This window comes from Arachis duranensis, chromosome 1 (genome assembly GCF_000817695.3).
Source record: "Arachis duranensis cultivar V14167 chromosome 1, aradu.V14167.gnm2.J7QH, whole genome shotgun sequence".
In the NCBI taxonomy this organism is placed as follows: domain Eukaryota; kingdom Viridiplantae; phylum Streptophyta; class Magnoliopsida; order Fabales; family Fabaceae; genus Arachis; species Arachis duranensis.
The window spans coordinates 5,122,587-5,140,448 of NC_029772.3; the positions used below are offsets into that span (position 1 = coordinate 5,122,587).

Below are 17,862 nucleotides of genomic sequence, written 5' to 3' on the forward strand. Positions count from 1 at the left end.
AATAAACGTGCCTTAAATTCGAATTACGAATCCTCTTCCCCTTTATTTCGAATTACTCTCTCTACTCATCCTCTTGCCTCCCACTTTCTCTATCCCTTTCATCTCTCTCTCAATATTCTCTCCGTCAGCCTCTTCTCGTTGTTCAGCTCTCCTCTTCTTCGTCTCTCTGTGTCGTTTTCGCTAAACCGTCATTGCTGGTGCCGCTTCGACTGTCGCTACTCCCTCCTAGTAAGACCCCCTTCTCCCTCTTCTTAAAATTGGTTCTGGCTTGGTATTATGAATTTTTAATGACCATTGATATTGGATGGTGTTGGAAGTTGAGAATAGATTCTAAATTGATTTATTTGTTGTGCTGTTTGAATTCTATGTTTAGTAAGTAGTGGTAATAAGAGCTAAGATGATATTTTAGGACCAGTTAGAAAACTTATAAAAATTAGTTTGATGATGAACAAATTAAAACACCTAATTAATTAGATATTCAACTAATTAGTTAACAAAATAAATCATATAAGTCTTAATAGAACTTAAATTTAGAGACAACTACATATTTTCAACTTTAGTTTAATAAGATCTAGTAATTTATACAAACTAGAATTTAAAGTGTTGATTTGAATTTATAAAAGTATGTGAAGTAATAGGTTTTAGAGTGATTTAGTCCTTTGGTTTAATATTTTGGTTAGAATAAAAGCTTTATGCTTAGATAATATTTAATCTAATCAATCTGAGAGTGGAGTTAGAAAGAGAACAACATTGATATTAGACTAAAATAATTGGTAATTTGGTATTCTTAAGGTTAAGTAACTAAAGATTGAAAATGGAAATGTTCTAAATAAAAATCTTTATTGAATTTTCAATGCTTGATGATATGCATGCTTTAGTAGTTCTAAAGTTTGAGAATAGATTCTCTAATGGATTAGTTATGTTTAGATTGAAGGGTTTTAACTTTGTAAAATTTTATATTTTATTATTGTTTGTTAAGTTATTTTTTGTGTTGTGGTTGTTTTTGAACTTTAATTTATGATTAATTCTTCCTAGAGTTTGTTTTGATTGTTGTGCAGTTTATTACTATGAAGGTTAGCACTTTTTAGGAGAGGTTATGTCAAAATCTTTTTCAAAAGTATAAATATGGGGAGATTTAATTTGTATTATTGGTGTGCTCTTTGCAAATATGACGACAGGTAGAGGTGTCATGAATCAATCTCGTGGTCGTAGTAGTGGGAGGATTTCTACTGGTACCCCTAAAACTTCTCAGTCGTCCCCCTCTACTTCGACTACCCTTGTGACGTTACAGGCAATGAGTGTATAGGATCAGCTGTTCATCGTGGTCCCTAATCTCAACTACGTGGCTCCTTCTAATGCGCCACCCACACAACCAAGAAGTTGTCTGGCTGCTTCACCAGAGTTGACTCCTTCACCACCTCCATCCGATCAGCAACCCACTATTTTGATGACGACGCCTCCAGCGATAGACACTGCTGTGCTAGAATCCTCTCACGGATCCCAACCATATGTCTCTCCACCACCTTTCATCGTACGGATGACAATTTGGCTTGATGGTTTGACAACGTGAGTACTATTTTAAATCTTTTATATGCAAACTACTTTGTGGAGATTATTCAACATATGTGGTTGCTAATCTTAATTTTTTTATTTTAGTTAGTTAGTTTAATTTAGTTACACTTAATTTTCTAGTTTTAGTGGATTTAAGTTGTTAAGATAGGTTGGATTTAGGTTAGTTGGTTTGAATTGTTGAAAGTATTTGAGAATTCATGATTGCTGATGGATGTTACTAGTTAAGTCGTATAATTTCATATTTATTTGTTTGTGAATTATTTAAGTGAATTGTTGATGGATAGAGTTTTTGACGCATTCTAATTATAGATGAAATTATGTCAAAATTTTTAAAAAATCTAAATATAATTGAAGTTTATAGATTACTTCAAATATTTTTTTGTAAATTATTAATCTTAAGTTTTTTATTTATAGGTTTGTGCCAAATAACAATGCATGTACACAAGAGTGTACTAATATCATCCAGCTAATGTACGACCACCCATGGTCGAGCTACAAGAAGATCTCTGTTGAGACCAGAAAGCAATGATTTTAAAAGCAGACAGTAAAAATTCAACATATTCAAACTTTAGTTTATATCTTCTATTTTGTTTAATTATATATTTAATTTCGATTAACTAGTGCTAAATTTTCTTTGTGTAGGAGAAATTTATATGGGACAAGACTCACGATGCCATGATCAGGAAGATCTTCGACCATCGGATGGCTAGGCGGCTTCAGCAGATGATGGAGGACATAAGTGAAAGGTGTTGTTCCCTCACTACTTGTTCCTCCGGATATTAAGAAGCAACTGTATGTTCATTGGGGGACTAATGAAGGGTTCAGGTGTCACCGCCTCACAAACATAGCTAACAGGGTCTCGGCCAGATCGTCGAATTATACTAGTGGGTCAGCGACTTTCATAAAGACAAAGGCCAAGCTGGTAAGTAACTTGTTTCATTTTGTTATTAAGTTTGTTTTGTCTTTGAAATATAATATAATTATTACTTGATTTAACATGTTGTATCAACCTGTATAGTCTAAGCCATTGAGTTGTGATGCGACGATGGCAGAGACCTTCAAGTATACTCACACCTTGAAGGAAAACAAGGAGATATTTGCTTATCAGCGGTCTACGGATCATTATGTGAGTAAATATCATGTGGTATAAAATTTTCAAATGACTGCATCCTAATCATAACATGTGTTACACAAGAGTCATACACACAAAGATTGGAGGTCGCAATCCAGCAATCTCAGCAGACTGGAGACAACGACAACAATTCCGTTGCATCAGAAGTTGATCCTGACATGGTTTGGCGCGAGACCGCATCTAAGCCGTACATGAACCATATTTACGGGGTGAGATCGTTCTTTGCCGATAACCTCTGCACCTCCACAATGAGACCTTCATCCGCCTTTGCCACCAGCCGGCCCGTTGATCCCAAGGACAACGTCAATTTGAGGGAGCAGGTGCTGGTGCTCACCAGGAGCCTTCACTAACAGGCTCAGCAGCTGCAACAGTCTGAGAAGAGGTATCAGGAGTTCGTCACACGCGTGTCAGACACACATTTCCTCAGGCTGGAGTGGACGTGGGAGCTGGAGTGGCTTCAGTAGATGGAGCAACATATGGCGATGTACCAAGATTAAATGCATGCCAGTGGCAGCGGCATTGCTAGAGGGGCACTGACAACACCGCCTAGTCTGCCGCCTCAGCTGGACCAGCGAGATAACGACGACGACGACTAGCAGGATATTTATTGATTAGAGTTTTGTTTTAGATTGTTTCATTGTATTTTATTTATTTGACTTTTAATTTTTTTTTGTACAATTGATATTTAATTTACCATATTTGATTCCTATTATTTAGAATTTGAATACTAATTGTGCGAAAAAAAATTTAAATAATAAAATTGAGCACCTATTATGTTAAAAAAAACTAGATTTATCGTCGAATTTACCGAAAAAAATCCGACAGTAATTAGGCGGAAAAGAAAATAGTGGAGCACCAAAATTACCGGCGAAAATTTTTCATCGGTAATTATCCGTGGGATAAAAAAAGAATTCGTCGTAGAATCCGATGGTAACTACCGACAGATTGAAAATCCGACAGTAATTTGTTACTGACGAGGGTTATACCATCGAATTATTTCCAATCAAAAATTTACCAGTAAATATATTGTCGACGGATATTTTCGTTATTCTGCTAATAAATCTGACGGCATTTAACGTTTTTTTTTGTAAGAAATCCAAGTTGGATAACTTTAGGTAATCGAGTACCTACCTGATTGAAATAAAATTTAAAAATCCGACTGAAAAACATATAGAAAAAAATGTATGTAAATAATATGTAATAATAAAAAAAAGCAATACATCATCAAAGTTATACTTAAATATATATCATAATTTGAATTAGAGAGGAATAAAGTTTTATATATATTATTATATTCTTTTTTTTTAATTAATATAAACCTAATTAGAAAATCAATCTGAGTTGGTTTGAGTTTTACAATTTTAGAATCAACACCTAAATCAATTAAGATAAGATTTAATCGAATCAGATCGATTTTTAATTGAATTATCCGTACCCGTAAATACCCCTAGTGGTAGAAGTCAGGCGGCCGTCAACGGTGGTCCAGCGGTGGTTGGCAGGGTCTCGCAGTGTACAACCTTATTTAATCAGATTTCTAATTATAAGGTTTAGACGACTATGGTTTTCAAACAATTTTTTGGTTAGTATCCACACATGATTTGTTTAGTATCTTACAAATGCACAAATTAAATGCAATAACATTAGAATTATAATTCCCTATTTAACTACTTGAAATTTTTTATTTTCGTTTGCAAGACTCGTTTAAACTTTATGCAGCCTAAGTTTCCAGGAACCACTACCTACAACCACTATGATATGTGAATTGAAGTGTGAAAACTTTTCCGTTTATATACATAGCATTTGAATTAGACAGCAGTTGACAACATATAATAATAAATGAACTAAAAAAAATGATACATGTATACTAAAAATTAATTAGTAAATCAGTCACTATATATTTGTATATAAATATATGTGATGCTTAACTATTTTCAATATATATTTTATTATTCAATATGTAAAGTGGTTAATTTTCTGATTAATTTTTAATGTACACTTATCATAATTGGTTAACTAATATTCATCATTTAAAAGTTATTTTTTTATATTATTTATAAATAATAGTAATAATCATATATATATCAAACTACTTAACAACTTAAACTTTTGAAAAATAAATCATTTTATGACACATAATATTTTCTATACAATTTCTTTACATAAATTTCTACAGTACAACTCTATTCGTGGACATAGTATTTTAGTTTGTATTTCGAATTAATTAGTTAGCTTCCAGAAGAAAAGGGCTGAGAAAGGAACATCATGGGTTGGTGCATGTAGTTTGCCATAGAAAAAGACCATATACGGTAAGTTTCTTATGTTATTTTTTATTTAGTGGTTTGCACATGTTTTTCTCTCAGGTTGACAAGTCCATATAATAGTATATGGGTTGGTACATAGATTTTTTTTTTTCTATTACTGGTTATATTTTCCCAAATTTTGAAACAAACTCAATTTCTCATTTTGGATAAACCGTTTCTAACTACTCTTCTCTTGCACTCTACACTATATTTGCCAGCTACTAACACACCAATGAAAGAAAGAACAAAAAAAGGTTGGCAAGCATATTTACCAAAGTAGCCATGTTTGTGCACTTGTGAATTTCTTTTATATATATATTGGATGGCTTGAATAATTATAGTAACATATTGCCACACCAAAAATGATTATTGCATTGTCACTCCATGTCACTTAATTTTTGTATACTTTTATTAATATATAATGTTTTACATAAATGAATGATTCAGAGGTGTACTGTATGTAATTGTACATATACAACATATATTTTATAGTCTCTGATTGTCACGTTTTTATTGTTGTGATTTCAATAAATACTATCAAATTAATTTATGTTTTTTTTTTGTGACTCCATATTTTTTGGTGACTTATCAAATTTATGTTTAATCAAATAAATATAAACAAATTAAATTTAAAACAAATTATTATTTAGTTTTAAAAAAATATAATATTATATGTCTATATAATAAGTTCTTTAGTTTTATAGATGCACTAGTATTTAATGTTTTTACTTAAAAAGTTTACATAATTAACTCACTACAGAATTCATTTTTAATATCACTAAGATTAAATGTACACTCATATTTTTAATGGTCAATTGTTATACTTGCACTACAAGAAAAACGCTGAGTATCGTCGGATTTATTGTCGGATTCATCAAATATTAAATCCGCTGATAATAAAGTTACTGTCGAATTTATTGTTGTCCTAGTTGACAGTATAAACATCCCCGGAAATTGCTTACCGGCAGATTTTTTTCGTCCGACGCTAATTACCGGCGAATGTTCTGTCCGTATTTTCAATGGATTTGTCGAGATTGAGTTGATGATTACCATCAAATTAATCCCATGGTAACTTTGGCGCCATTTCTCGTGTTTAGGCGACAAGTTACCATCGGATATATCCGACAGTAAATCCTACGATAATATTTTTATTTTTTTTGGCACAGTTAAGCCACAATTAGTAGTCAAATTAAAACTCTTAGTAACAAAATTGTTAGCAGAAATCTAAAAGTAGCAGAAAATTAACAAATTATTTTATTTAAAAAAATGGTCTGAATACAATAAAATGTTACAGAAGTAGAATACAATGAATTAGAAAAACAAGAAAATGAAATTCCTACAGATCCCCGTAATCGTCGTCGTCCTTGTGGTCCCCCTGCTGAGGCGGTGGAGTATATGCTGACGTCGGTGCCCCACCAGCAGTGTTGCCGCTGCCTCCAACGCACATCTGCTAGTTGTACGCCTCCATCTACTCTCACAACTGATCTAGCTACTCCAACTTTAATTCCGAGATAATGGCAATGCTTCCTCCCACGCGTGCAAGAAGGTCGTTGTATCTCTGCTCAGAGTGCTCCACTTGCTAGTGAAGCTCCTATATCAACTTCTGCACCTCCTCCTTCAAGTCGACAACTTCCTGGGAATTGAAATGGTTGGTGGCAGAGGTAGAGGTACAGACAAAGGAAGCCACCAACACGGAGGAGTGAAGGCCACTGGCGAAAAACGACCCCAACCCGAAATGACGATTCTTGTGAGGCTCAGAGGTGGTCTCACGCCAAATCCTGTTAGGATCTACCACTGAGGTCTTAGAGCCGGCTTCATCGTTCCCACTAGGTGGCTGAGCTTCTTAGGTCACGGCCTCTAACCTCTACGTGTAATTCTTATGTGTCACACATGTCGTAATTAGGATAATAGTTAAATAATTGTCTTGAAACCAAGCAAATATATAAATTTGAAACATAGAGTTAATTTAAACTCATATAATGGGCTGCCGCTATTTGTGAGCAAATCTCTCCTTGTTGGCCTTCAAAGAATGAGTATAGTTGAAGGTATCTGCCAGCGTTGCCTCACGATCTCGACTTAGACTACAAATAAATATATTAACCAATAAATAAATAAAAAATTAAACAACTAGTTAAAGTAACTACTAAAATATTAAACAATGACAAAATTCTTACCAGTCTACTCTTCGTCTTCATGAAGGTTGGCGACCCACCCGTATACTTTGACAACCTAGGCGAAACCCTGTTAGCGACGTTCGTCAAATGGTGATGCTTGAACCCCTCATTATCATGAGTAAAATAGGCCTCCAGGTCCTTCTTAATGGCTGGACGGATCCACGACGTTAGATGGTCGCGCCCATTACAATGTCGCTCATCATCTGCGGATGAAAACGTTTAGCTGCCTAGTGGTCGTAGATCTTCCTAGTCATGAGATTGTGCTCTGAATCCCATATGAATTTTAACTTCACAAAGTGATTCACCAGCATTAGTTAGTCAGAATGAAATACAGTTAATTAATTCAACATTATTGGGTTCTTACCACCCACTTCTGAAACTATCAATCTCTGATCCTAGTCAGAATTTGCTTGTAGGTTGGCTACGGGTAGTTGTATATCGACTTAATGACGTCGGAGATCTCCTGTGTGCAAGCATTGGAGTTTGGTGCAAATATAGCAGAGAAAAAAACTAACAATAACAAACACATAGAAACACAAAAACTTAAAATTAACAAACGTAAGATTAAAAAATTGTATGTACTCACGCCTGCATGCCATTAGGCCAAATCCTCAGTCGAATGACGGACATTGGTGGAAGGGCATCTTGCTGGGGGCACTAAGGAATCACCCACCACGGGCTCTGTCGTCGCTGGATCTGTGGAGGTGTAGCAGAAGAAGATACGTAGTTCGAGTTTAGGACCATGATGAATTGCTGGTTTGCTGGACCCACTTGTGACGTCACATGGGTCGACGGAATAGTTAGGGTAGAGGGTGATGACTGCGCAGTCATTGGGGATTTGGTGGAAGCCTGCTCTCTACCACGACCACGTGACCCACTCGACCTACCTCTGCTACCTGTAGTCATGTCTACACAGCGAATATATTACTAACACTAATCAAAACACAATTAAATTCACCAATTCTAAACATAATAATGCACTCAATAAAGTAAACATATTAATAACATAACAAACACTAATAAATAATAATATTAGAAGAAACTCAAGAAATAACAAATAATTATAACAAATATAAGAAAAGGTATATATGAATAACAAATAATTATAACAAATAACCCAAAACACTTAAAATAAGAATTTTAAGGAAGAATCAATTAATGTTACAATTAATAAAAATATCTCTCAACCTTAAACATAATTCTAAGACTTTCAAAAATATAATTTTTATTTTTCAATTTTACTCAAAATCTTATAAAAATTTTGACAAGAGTTTCCGCTAAAATTCAGATTTTTTCACCCTTCAACGGTTCCATCCAAACCAAATATTTATCTAAACCAACATGCAAAGATTGAAATCCTAATACACCCACCAAGAGACTTCAATCGTATTTACTAATCAACTCAAATGCACAATACATTTAATAGATATTCAAAGTAATCTAACTTTATAAAATAAACAAACACTAAATCATATAATTTATTTTAATTCTTTCATGATCAAACCAATTTTAATAACCAGAATAATTAACACAAATTTTATTTTATAATAACTAATAATAAATATGAATACTAAATTATCATATGATAACCAAAACGCAAATCCTATGTTAAGTTAATCTTAAACTCTAAATTAGCATATAATAATTAAATCTCAAATTCCAAAATTAACATGTAAATAAATTTTAAATTATAATTTATATATGAGGTAGATGCATGAAACCTAACGGTGATAGAGGGAGATGAAGTAGCGGCGATAGAAACAGGTAGAGAGAAAAATGAAGAAGAAGAGTTTAAAGAGAGAGGCTTTTCGAAATAAAGGGGGAGAATGTTCGTGCTCTCTATTTTAGGGATGACTACCGTAGAATTTACCGACGATAACTTCTTGTGTGTCATCAAAAAACAACATTTAACTAAAATGTCTTACCGTTGAATTTTACCGACAATAAATCTGAAGCTAAAGTTCGCACTTATTCTCTTCTATTTTTCGCCAAATATTACCCACAAATTTATTGTCGAAAAAATTAATCCATTGGTAACTATTTGACATAACAAATTTAAACACAAAATCTCATAAATATTCAATGTATGTATTTTTTGTAGTGATAAGAAGTTTAATTAATTATTGGTGGAGCTCTATTGTTGACACTGAAAATACTTGTCAACATACGTCAATTTCATACGTCATACTTGATTTATTTTTTCATGCCTACCATATTTTTTTTAAAGAGAAAGTATAAGAGAAAATATAAGACAAGAACACAAAGATTAAACAATATAAACAACTTAAAAAATTCATTAATTTTAAATTAATTATTAAAATCAGAATATCCCATATACCGAAAGATGAAAGGAAAAATAATGCGTACATGCATGGATGGTATATATAGTTACACTTGCAAGTTTTCTTGAGACTCTGACAACCTAACACGTAACACACACAGTACTCCTTTAATTATTCCTAACAACCCTTCCTAAACTCCTCTCATGCATGTCGCCCCTATAAATTCATCAATCTCACCCTTTTATTTCCTTCCAACACCATATCGTAACATAATCTTTATATATCATCAACAATATTACTTAAGGTGTATTAGCTACCATCACCATGATTGAAATTGAGACACTTCCTCTACTCTATACTCTTATTGCTTTGTTATTCGCATATTTACTTTGGTTCCACCTTTTCTCTCGAACCCTAACCGGTCCGAGAGTGTATCCTTTCCTTGGAAGCCTTCCAATCCTTTTCATGAATCGAAATCGGGTTCATGATTGGATTACCCTAAACTTAATAGGCCGAATCAAAGTTTCTGGTTCGGCCACATACCAGACTTGTATCCTGCCTTTTCCTTTCTTGGCACGCAAGCAAGGGTTTTACACAGTCACGTCCAATCCCAAGAACATCGAGCACGTCCTCAAAGTCCGATTTGATAATTACCCGAAAGGGCCCAACTGGCAAACAGCATTCCATGATCTCTTGGGCCAAGGGATCTTCAACAGCGACGGTGCCACGTGGCTGATTCAGCGAAAGACGGCGGCTTTGGAGTTCACGACGCGAACCCTAAAGCATGCCATGAGCCGATGGGTGAACCGTACAATCAAGAACCGTTTGTGGTGCATCTTGGATAAAGCAGCAAAGGAGGGTGTAGCGGTGGACCTTCAGGACCTTCTTCTCAGGTTGACTTTTGATAACATTTGTGGACTCACGTTTGGGAAGGACCCAGAAACTCTGTCACCGGATTTGCCTGAAAACCCTTTCTGCAATGCCTTTGATTCTGCAACTGAAGCTACGTTGCATAGGCTTTTGTATTACCCTGGGATCTTGTGGAGGTTCAAGAAGCTTCTATGCATTGGTTCCGAAAAGAGGCTCATGGACAGTTTGAAGGTCAGCCAAGTCAACTTTTTTTATTATTATTATTATTATGAAAAATCAATATGCATGAATGTTTCACTGTTCCATCTTCCATGCATAGGTCGTTGACGATTACATGAACGTCGTCGTCTCCAATCGCGACAAGTCATCCTCCGACGACCTAATCTCCCGCTTCACCAACAAGCGTGACGGCGATGGCAACCCCTTCTCCGCCGCCGCACTCCAACGCATCGCCCTCAACTTCGTCCTCGCCGGCAGGGACACCTCCTCCGTCGCCCTCTCCTGGTTCTTCCACCTCGTCTCCTCCCACCCCGCCGTCGAGGATCGCATCCTCCGCGAGCTCACGGAGGTCCTCTCCGCCTCCCGCGGCTCGGATCGCTGCCTCTGGACGGAGAATGCTATCGACTTCGAGGAGGCGGAGAAGCTCGTTTACCTCAAAGCCGCACTCTCTGAAACGCTGCGTTTATACCCTTCAGTTCCCGAGGATTTTAAATACGCATTAAACGACGACGTTTTGCCAGATGGCACCTTCGTTCCGAAGGGTTCGACGGTTACTTATTCGATTTACTCTGTTGGGAGAATGAAGAGTGTCTGGGGTGAGGATTGCATGGAATTTAAACCGGAGCGTTGGATTTCGGTTCGGGAGAACCGGGTTCGATTCGAACAGCCAAAAGATGGGTTTAAGTTCGTTGCTTTTAACGCTGGACCGAGAACCTGCTTGGGCAAGGACTTGGCTTACCTTCAGATGAAGTCTGTGGCTGCGGCTGTGCTTTTGAGATACCGGGTATTGCCGGTTCCCGGTCACAAGGTGGAGCAGAAGATGTCGCTTACGCTGTTCATGAAGAATGGGCTCCGGGTTTACTTACAGCCACGTCAGCTTCTACCAGAGAATGCCACGTATGCATAGAGGTTAGGTGTGTTGAACTGTTGATCATTGCATATACAATGGGAGTATACAGAACAAAGGGTAATGTTGTCGTTTAATGATACTTGTAAGGGTGTATATGTCAATTTAATATTGTAATTTCATGTATTATTTATTGCTTTTGTTGGGTCATTAACATATGGATGGCGGGTGGGTCAACTAAGTATCATTTTGTGATGTTTATGTTTTATTTGGTTTTCCATATCAGAAGATATGGCTTCTCTTCATATTCATATTGTTCATCAATAAATACAATTATACGATTTAAAGATGTTACTTGTTTAATTATTGAAATACATTCATGTATAAACATGATTGGGCTAGTTCAGTTAATTAGTAGGCATAATTAGTATTATCAATATAGAAGTAATCATATCCAATCTCTATGATATATTTTCTCATGAACATTTCATATCATCTTATTATCATGTAATAATTTTAGAAGAATGATATTTTTACCATTTTTTTTTGTATTTTTTGCATGCTTTCTTTTTAGTATAAAAAATATTTTTTTTTTATCTTCTCTTATTTTTTATTGATCATTTTTAATACTAAAAATAAAAAATATGCAAAAAAAATATGCACAAATAGTGAAAAATAAACATGGCAGTCATATAAAAATAAACACAAGATAATATCATATTAAATTTTCAAATGAAAACAGAAATTTCTCTACTGAATATGAAGTAAATTTGGAATCAGAAAGGTGGTGGACAAATGTCAAGATTCAAACATAGAGAGTCATCTAAAGAAAACCAACCATATATCAATCAGTTCCCAACAAGAAAAGAAAGAAGATATCAGTTGGTAATACTCACTGCCTACTTTGCCTAAAAGATTCAAGTACAAAAGGTAGATAGGAAATTGCAAAGGAGACAAAAGAAGCTTGCTGAATTGTGAGTATTGAATAATACATCATGAATTTGAATCACATTTTTTTCCCTATTAATTTCACAAAATTGGTGTGATGGCATAGAAATTATATTTACATGTATGATGTTAAATCAAGTGGCTAATATAGTAATATGAATTTCCCACCAAAAGATGGGGAAAAAATAAGGAACTTCTCCCATGATGAAAAACATCAGGGAATTAAATTTTGATAATTCACCTTTCAAGGAATAAGCTATCTTCAATGCTCTATCTTCAAAATTTACCATTTTGTCAGGCACCAAAAGAATGCATTGCTTCCTGATTTAACCTCCTTTAATTTTCTTCTCATAGACCTTCCTGTTCCGTGGGCAGGATTCATCTATGCATAAGGTGTGACGATAACCGATAGTCTGTAATAACTGCTTTCTAGTTATTCCAAGATCTTTTCGCCGGTTGAAAAAAGGTTCCACACCACGGTTCCAACCAAATAGAGCCCAACTGAAACCTTGAAAACATCATCCCAGGAACCTGAAAACAAATCAAATAGAAAGGCACTATTAGATTCTCACCCAGAAGATCAGACTTACATCAAGTATTGATGGCATTCAAACTTTATAGTAGCTTGCTTAATTTCTGAATCAACCAAAGTGACTAAGAACTTCAATTGAATGCAGTCAAATGTGCTCGAATCATCGTTTGATTTTTTTTGGGTAGAACCACGTGTATCCCACTTTGGAAGCAATGCTTTTCGAGAGTATTGGATATCCCAAAAGGGGCAGTGCTCTCGAACATGAAACTACTAGTTAATAAATACATGATCAACACATCACCAAGTTCCTGTTAAATTACAAGTACCAATACCAATAGTTTCACCGATACTCTCCAGATTGTGCACTACACAAACTAACGGTCATTATTCAGTAACCAAGAAGGAAAGGCAAAAAAGTACTTACCATGCTGTAGAATGTAACCTGTTGCTGCTGTTCCAAGTACACCCGCCAATACGCCAGCAGTATTAGACAGACCAAGCAGTATCCCCTAAGGAGCACATTACGAAATTAATTTAGAAACCATCAGTTCCTAAATGATGTAACAATTTAACCAAATGGTGAGGATATGATTAGAGATGGCCATGAATTAGCGACAGAAAACAAAAAAAAAAAAAACCAAAAATGGATAACTCTAACACTCTTATGCATCACATCAAACATCAATTTTCGGCTGAAAAATCTAGGTATAACAAAAAGTAGAAACTCACATGTAGTTGTCTTCATGAGAAGTTGATAACTAAGAACAGTTAGATGATAATTCAGTCAAACATATCAAATCATCTACCGGTTCTCAACTATCAATTTCACATGAAGACAACTGCATGTGAGTCTTCACCATAACGAAAACACTTACTGAATATCGAGGGGCTATATCTTGATGGTTTGAATACAAACCAGACTGAGAGAATGCATCAGTTCCCTATTAAGGAATAATACAAAACAAGTTAAGTAACCTCAATGAATGAACAAGTAATTTCTAATTATCTAAAACAAAATTAGCAAAACGGGGGAAAATTTTCTAGCTATGCTCATCTGGTAAGTTACTAGCTGTTGTCTAGAAACTCAACTTTGCCAATCAAATTTACACATCATAAAGTTATGAACTAACAACAATATGATAATATAGTCAAATTTAAGAAACTTCTTTAGTAGTGACTCTTTCTCCAGAAATATTAAAGAGGACAGGACATACGTAAACACAAAATAGATCCCATGCAGGATTAAATAGAAACAAGAAGCAAACCTGACTGCAAGTCATGCACAAAACGGCCATCACAGGAGAATTAACATGGCTCAGTTGTGTTAAGAAGAAAGCAGGGCCTAGAAATCCAACCGTTTGCATTATCTGCAAATAAAAACATTGAAATATACAGTGAATGGGAAGGTATTGTTAAGGACAGAGAAGGGAAAGGTATCCCTTCACCAAATGTAAAAAGAAAAAAAAAAAAGAAATGATTTGAAACTTTGTTCTTCAAAAATAGAAAGATCAAATTGTAACATATAATGTGGGTTATAGTTTATAAGACAGAACGAATTAAAGCAAAAACATTAATTATCATTCTTGAACAATCTCAGATAAAAACTAATGTAAAAAAAAAAAAAAGAATATTATTTTGTTCTAACTTATTTAGAAAAAGAAGAAAAGTATAAGAATGAAGAATCTACTTAAATATCTCAAGGTAGTTCAGAGACAAAACTAGAGATTGATTTTCTTTCATTAGTTTTATTACTTGAATTGAAGGATAGATAACAGGAGATAGGTTCCAAATACGCTTCGAAATTTCTGATGAACTCACATACAAAACTATAAGAACTGATAAGGAAAAACAATTGATTGAAGAGACATACCTTGCGGACCCTTGTAACCGACAAACCCTTACTCACAAGAGTGTCTGCAATCCAACCACCGACATTTGCAGATACCGCCATTGTAAGCCATGGCAAAACACAAAATAGCCCTGATTCTGTAAGATTGAACTTCAAGACCTAGGATTATGTTGGAAATTAGCATGTCAACTTCAAATTGTGTCACGTGTTTTTTCCAGGTTATGAGGAAGTTACAAATCAAAAATCTTTTATATGTCAAAGTATTAACATACAATAGTAACTTGAATGCATGCCAAGTGCCAATGCTTGACAAATTTACTAAGTATGATGCTAAAATGTCAACTATCAACAACCATGCTCGTACATTATATTCTGTGAGACTGAATAAAAAATTTTACATGGAAATGTAAAAACAGAGAAAAAGGATATTGGACATGGATGTAGCTGTACACATTTCGCAAGTATGTACTATGTAGTATGCCGAAAGAAATAGAAGCTTACTTGGTTATAGTATGTTGGCATCCAAGTAAGAAGAATAAAAGTTCCCCAGTTATGGCAGAAATGGGATACGATTAGTGCCCACACAGGTGGTTTCGACAAAATTAATCCCCAAGGTATCATTTTAATAGGTTCCTTTGAAACACTATTAGTAGTTATCAACTTCTTTTCTTCAGGACGCAGTTCAGGGTCGTCAAGAGGTGAACTATATGCCTACAACAGCAGCTCCCATGATAAGCATATGAAAAATGTGAAAATGCAACTGAGACACGAAATTCAGGATTTTTTGGTTGGGATGTAAAAAACGGGTGGAAATTTTATGGAGGAGTTCTATGTGAAATTACAATAAAATTCATCCATGAAAAATTGTCACCTTATTCTTATTCCCCAACCGCATCTATATCACTATATACAAGGGAACAAATTCATATGAGCAAATTTTACCTTACTAAGCCACACAGAAAACCAAACTGTCCCAAGAGATCCAAAGGAGTAAAACACCGATGGCCAACCAAACTGATGAATCAAAAAGGGTGAAAAGGCCAACCCTGTGACCGATCCAAGGTACATGCCGCTGTAGACCAGTGCCAGTGACCTGCTTCTCTCTGCCACAGGAACCCATTTTGACAGGATATTATTCATGGCTGGCATAGCAACACCCTAGGAAGGGTCAAAAGAAGTAAGCTCCTTATGCTAAAAAAGGATCATCCTACTATGTTATCACTAATCAGATAAATCAATGCATTACTAAAATCAGAGACAATTTTCATTACAACAAAATAAACAGTTCAATTTTTCTTCATAATCCTTTATTTTCCCAACAAACTAGAAACTATAGTTTTTCCTCACCTCACCGATCCCCATGAATGCACGAGCAACAAGTAGGAAAGGCAACCCAAGTTTAGCAGCAATAGGAGTCAGGACTGTTGCGACAGACCACCAAACCACGCCGAATCCTAACACCTGCTTTCCCCCTACTGTGTCTGCCCATATTCCACCAGCAATCTGCGAGAAATGTCTATCTATGATTTAGAGGCGCGGCTTTAAGTACGAAATTGTCAACTGTGAAACAAGTTTTTAATCAAACTTAGGCTTTTCAAGGTGAAATCAGATCCACCTGAGTGAGGAGGTATCCCCAAAAGAAAGAGGATTGTATCAAGCCGACAGTGCTGGGACTCCAATTGTACTCAGCTGACATTGGAAGAATGGCAATGCTCATATTTACCTGAATAAGAAACAGATGGAAGTTCCTAAGCATTAAACACTTCAATGCCAGCTATAGTGAAAGTGTTATACTAATCAATTCTTTTTTCTGTTTAATCCATAATATTTTCTATACCCAAGATAACTATAGTTAGATGCAGTAAACCCTGTAGGAAACATCTTTAAAAATAAAACCAAGACGTATATAACATCTATTCATACATAGATAATAGGAGATGATATGCTGTTTCAAAGAGGTAAAACACTTATCAGGGTCATATCATTGGCAGAATATGCGTTAGACTGAGTATCCCAAATAAACATTTTTCAGTGTGAAGTGAGTGATTAAAGGTCTATCACTAAGACAACAAACCAACCCCAGCATTTTATTTGGATAATCAAATATAATTGATGCCCTTCAACTGATGAATCACATAATTAACATAGGTTCTGTTAGAAGTACCTATTTATAGCTAAAGAATACAACCAAATCATAACGAAAAAATCAACTTAATAACAAACTAAATCAACATAAAATCAAGACATACCTGGACACTCCTAACATATTCTAGAGGTTCTACTAACTTGGAAATTGGAAATTCAAGTTAAATGATAGAAGGGAAAGAAGGAGCATACTCTATCCATGTTACAGAGAAGGAAGGCAGAGAAGCAAAGAATGACAATGACCCATCTCTTTGGGAACACGTGCCACCAAGCTGCTCCTTCTACTCCTACTCCCACAACATTATCCAAGTCACGTGCCGACACAACGTCATCATCATCCTCATCCTCGAACCTGCTAGGCTCAGTCACGTGATGCTGCTTCTCCGACCTCACATCGGCCCACACCTTCCCGCCACCGTCCCTCCCGCCGGAAACCCTAAACACAGAGCACCTCCGGCCTGCATGCGACACAAACAACAGCAATGAAGTAGTTGTTGCGGTTGCGTGCTTGAATGGGAATCTTCGAGAAAGTGAAGTGGAAGAAGAGGGTGAAGAAGAAGGAGGTGGGGAGAAAGAAGAAAGAAGAGCTCTGGTGGCCATGGCGTGAGTGTTGTTTGTTAGTTTCTGTTATTCGTTTCGTTTTTCTTCTTTTTTGGACTTCTATCGGAACGGTTTCCAAGATTTTTTTGTGGGAGGGATATTTTATCAGCATTGGCTCACGTTCTGACACGTGTCCGTTTCACATACTGTTTCTTACTCTCAGTCTCATTAGTCATGCCACGTGTGTTGTATCAACCGTTGATTAACTCAGTGTGAATTGCAAAACATTGCACTTTTGCCACCATAACAAGAATTCAATTTTTACTTGCTACATATATATTTTTTAAGTGTATGGTGGCTATTATTTTGTATCTAAGTTATTAAAAAAATAAATAAATAATATTTAATAAATTTTATATAATTTTTTTTTATTTTATATTTTAAAAGATAAG

At 35.4% G+C, this 17,862-nt stretch overlaps 2 protein-coding genes across 2 annotated transcripts; one reads left to right on the forward strand and one right to left on the reverse strand.

The window, feature by feature from the left end:
* Window positions 1-9,702: 9,702 nt before the first annotated feature.
* On the forward strand, window positions 9,703-11,745 carry LOC107493120 (cytochrome P450 86A1). The gene is made up of 2 exons (XM_016114229.3): window positions 9,703-10,561; window positions 10,650-11,745. Exons 1-2 carry the CDS (start codon window positions 9,785-9,787, stop codon window positions 11,454-11,456), a joined length of 1,584 nt encoding a protein of 527 aa, XP_015969715.1. The 5' UTR covers window positions 9,703-9,784; the 3' UTR covers window positions 11,457-11,745.
* A 459-nt stretch (window positions 11,746-12,204) lies between these two features.
* LOC107493024 (sodium-dependent phosphate transport protein 1, chloroplastic) lies at window positions 12,205-17,536 on the reverse strand. The gene is made up of 10 exons (XM_016114133.3): window positions 17,063-17,536; window positions 16,341-16,448; window positions 16,073-16,228; window positions 15,668-15,883; window positions 15,227-15,436; window positions 14,747-14,884; window positions 14,142-14,243; window positions 13,752-13,817; window positions 13,301-13,385; window positions 12,205-12,875 (listed from the first exon to the last, which is right to left on the reverse strand). The coding sequence occupies exons 1-10, from the start codon at window positions 17,468-17,470 to the stop codon at window positions 12,778-12,780; spliced, it is 1,587 nt and encodes a 528-aa protein (XP_015969619.1). The 5' UTR covers window positions 17,471-17,536; the 3' UTR covers window positions 12,205-12,777.
* Window positions 17,537-17,862: the final 326 nt, after the last annotated feature.

Coding starts and splice junctions, on each gene's coding strand:
- LOC107493120 (XM_016114229.3), top strand. CDS start 9,785: ATGATTGAAATTGAGACACTTCCTCTACTCTATACTCTTATTGCTTTG. Junction 10,562..10,649: donor GGCTCATGGACAGTTTGAAG/GTCAGCCAAGTC, acceptor TTCCATGCATAG/GTCGTTGACGATTACATGAA.
- LOC107493024 (XM_016114133.3), bottom strand. CDS start 17,470: ATGGCCACCAGAGCTCTTCTTTCTTCTTTCTCCCCACCTCCTTCTTCT. Junction 15,884..16,072: donor CATTCATGGGGATCGGTGAG/GTGAGGAAAAAC, acceptor GACCCTTCCTAG/GGTGTTGCTATGCCAGCCAT. Junction 12,876..13,300: donor AGGTTACATTCTACAGCATG/GTAAGTACTTTT, acceptor ATTTGTTTTCAG/GTTCCTGGGATGATGTTTTC.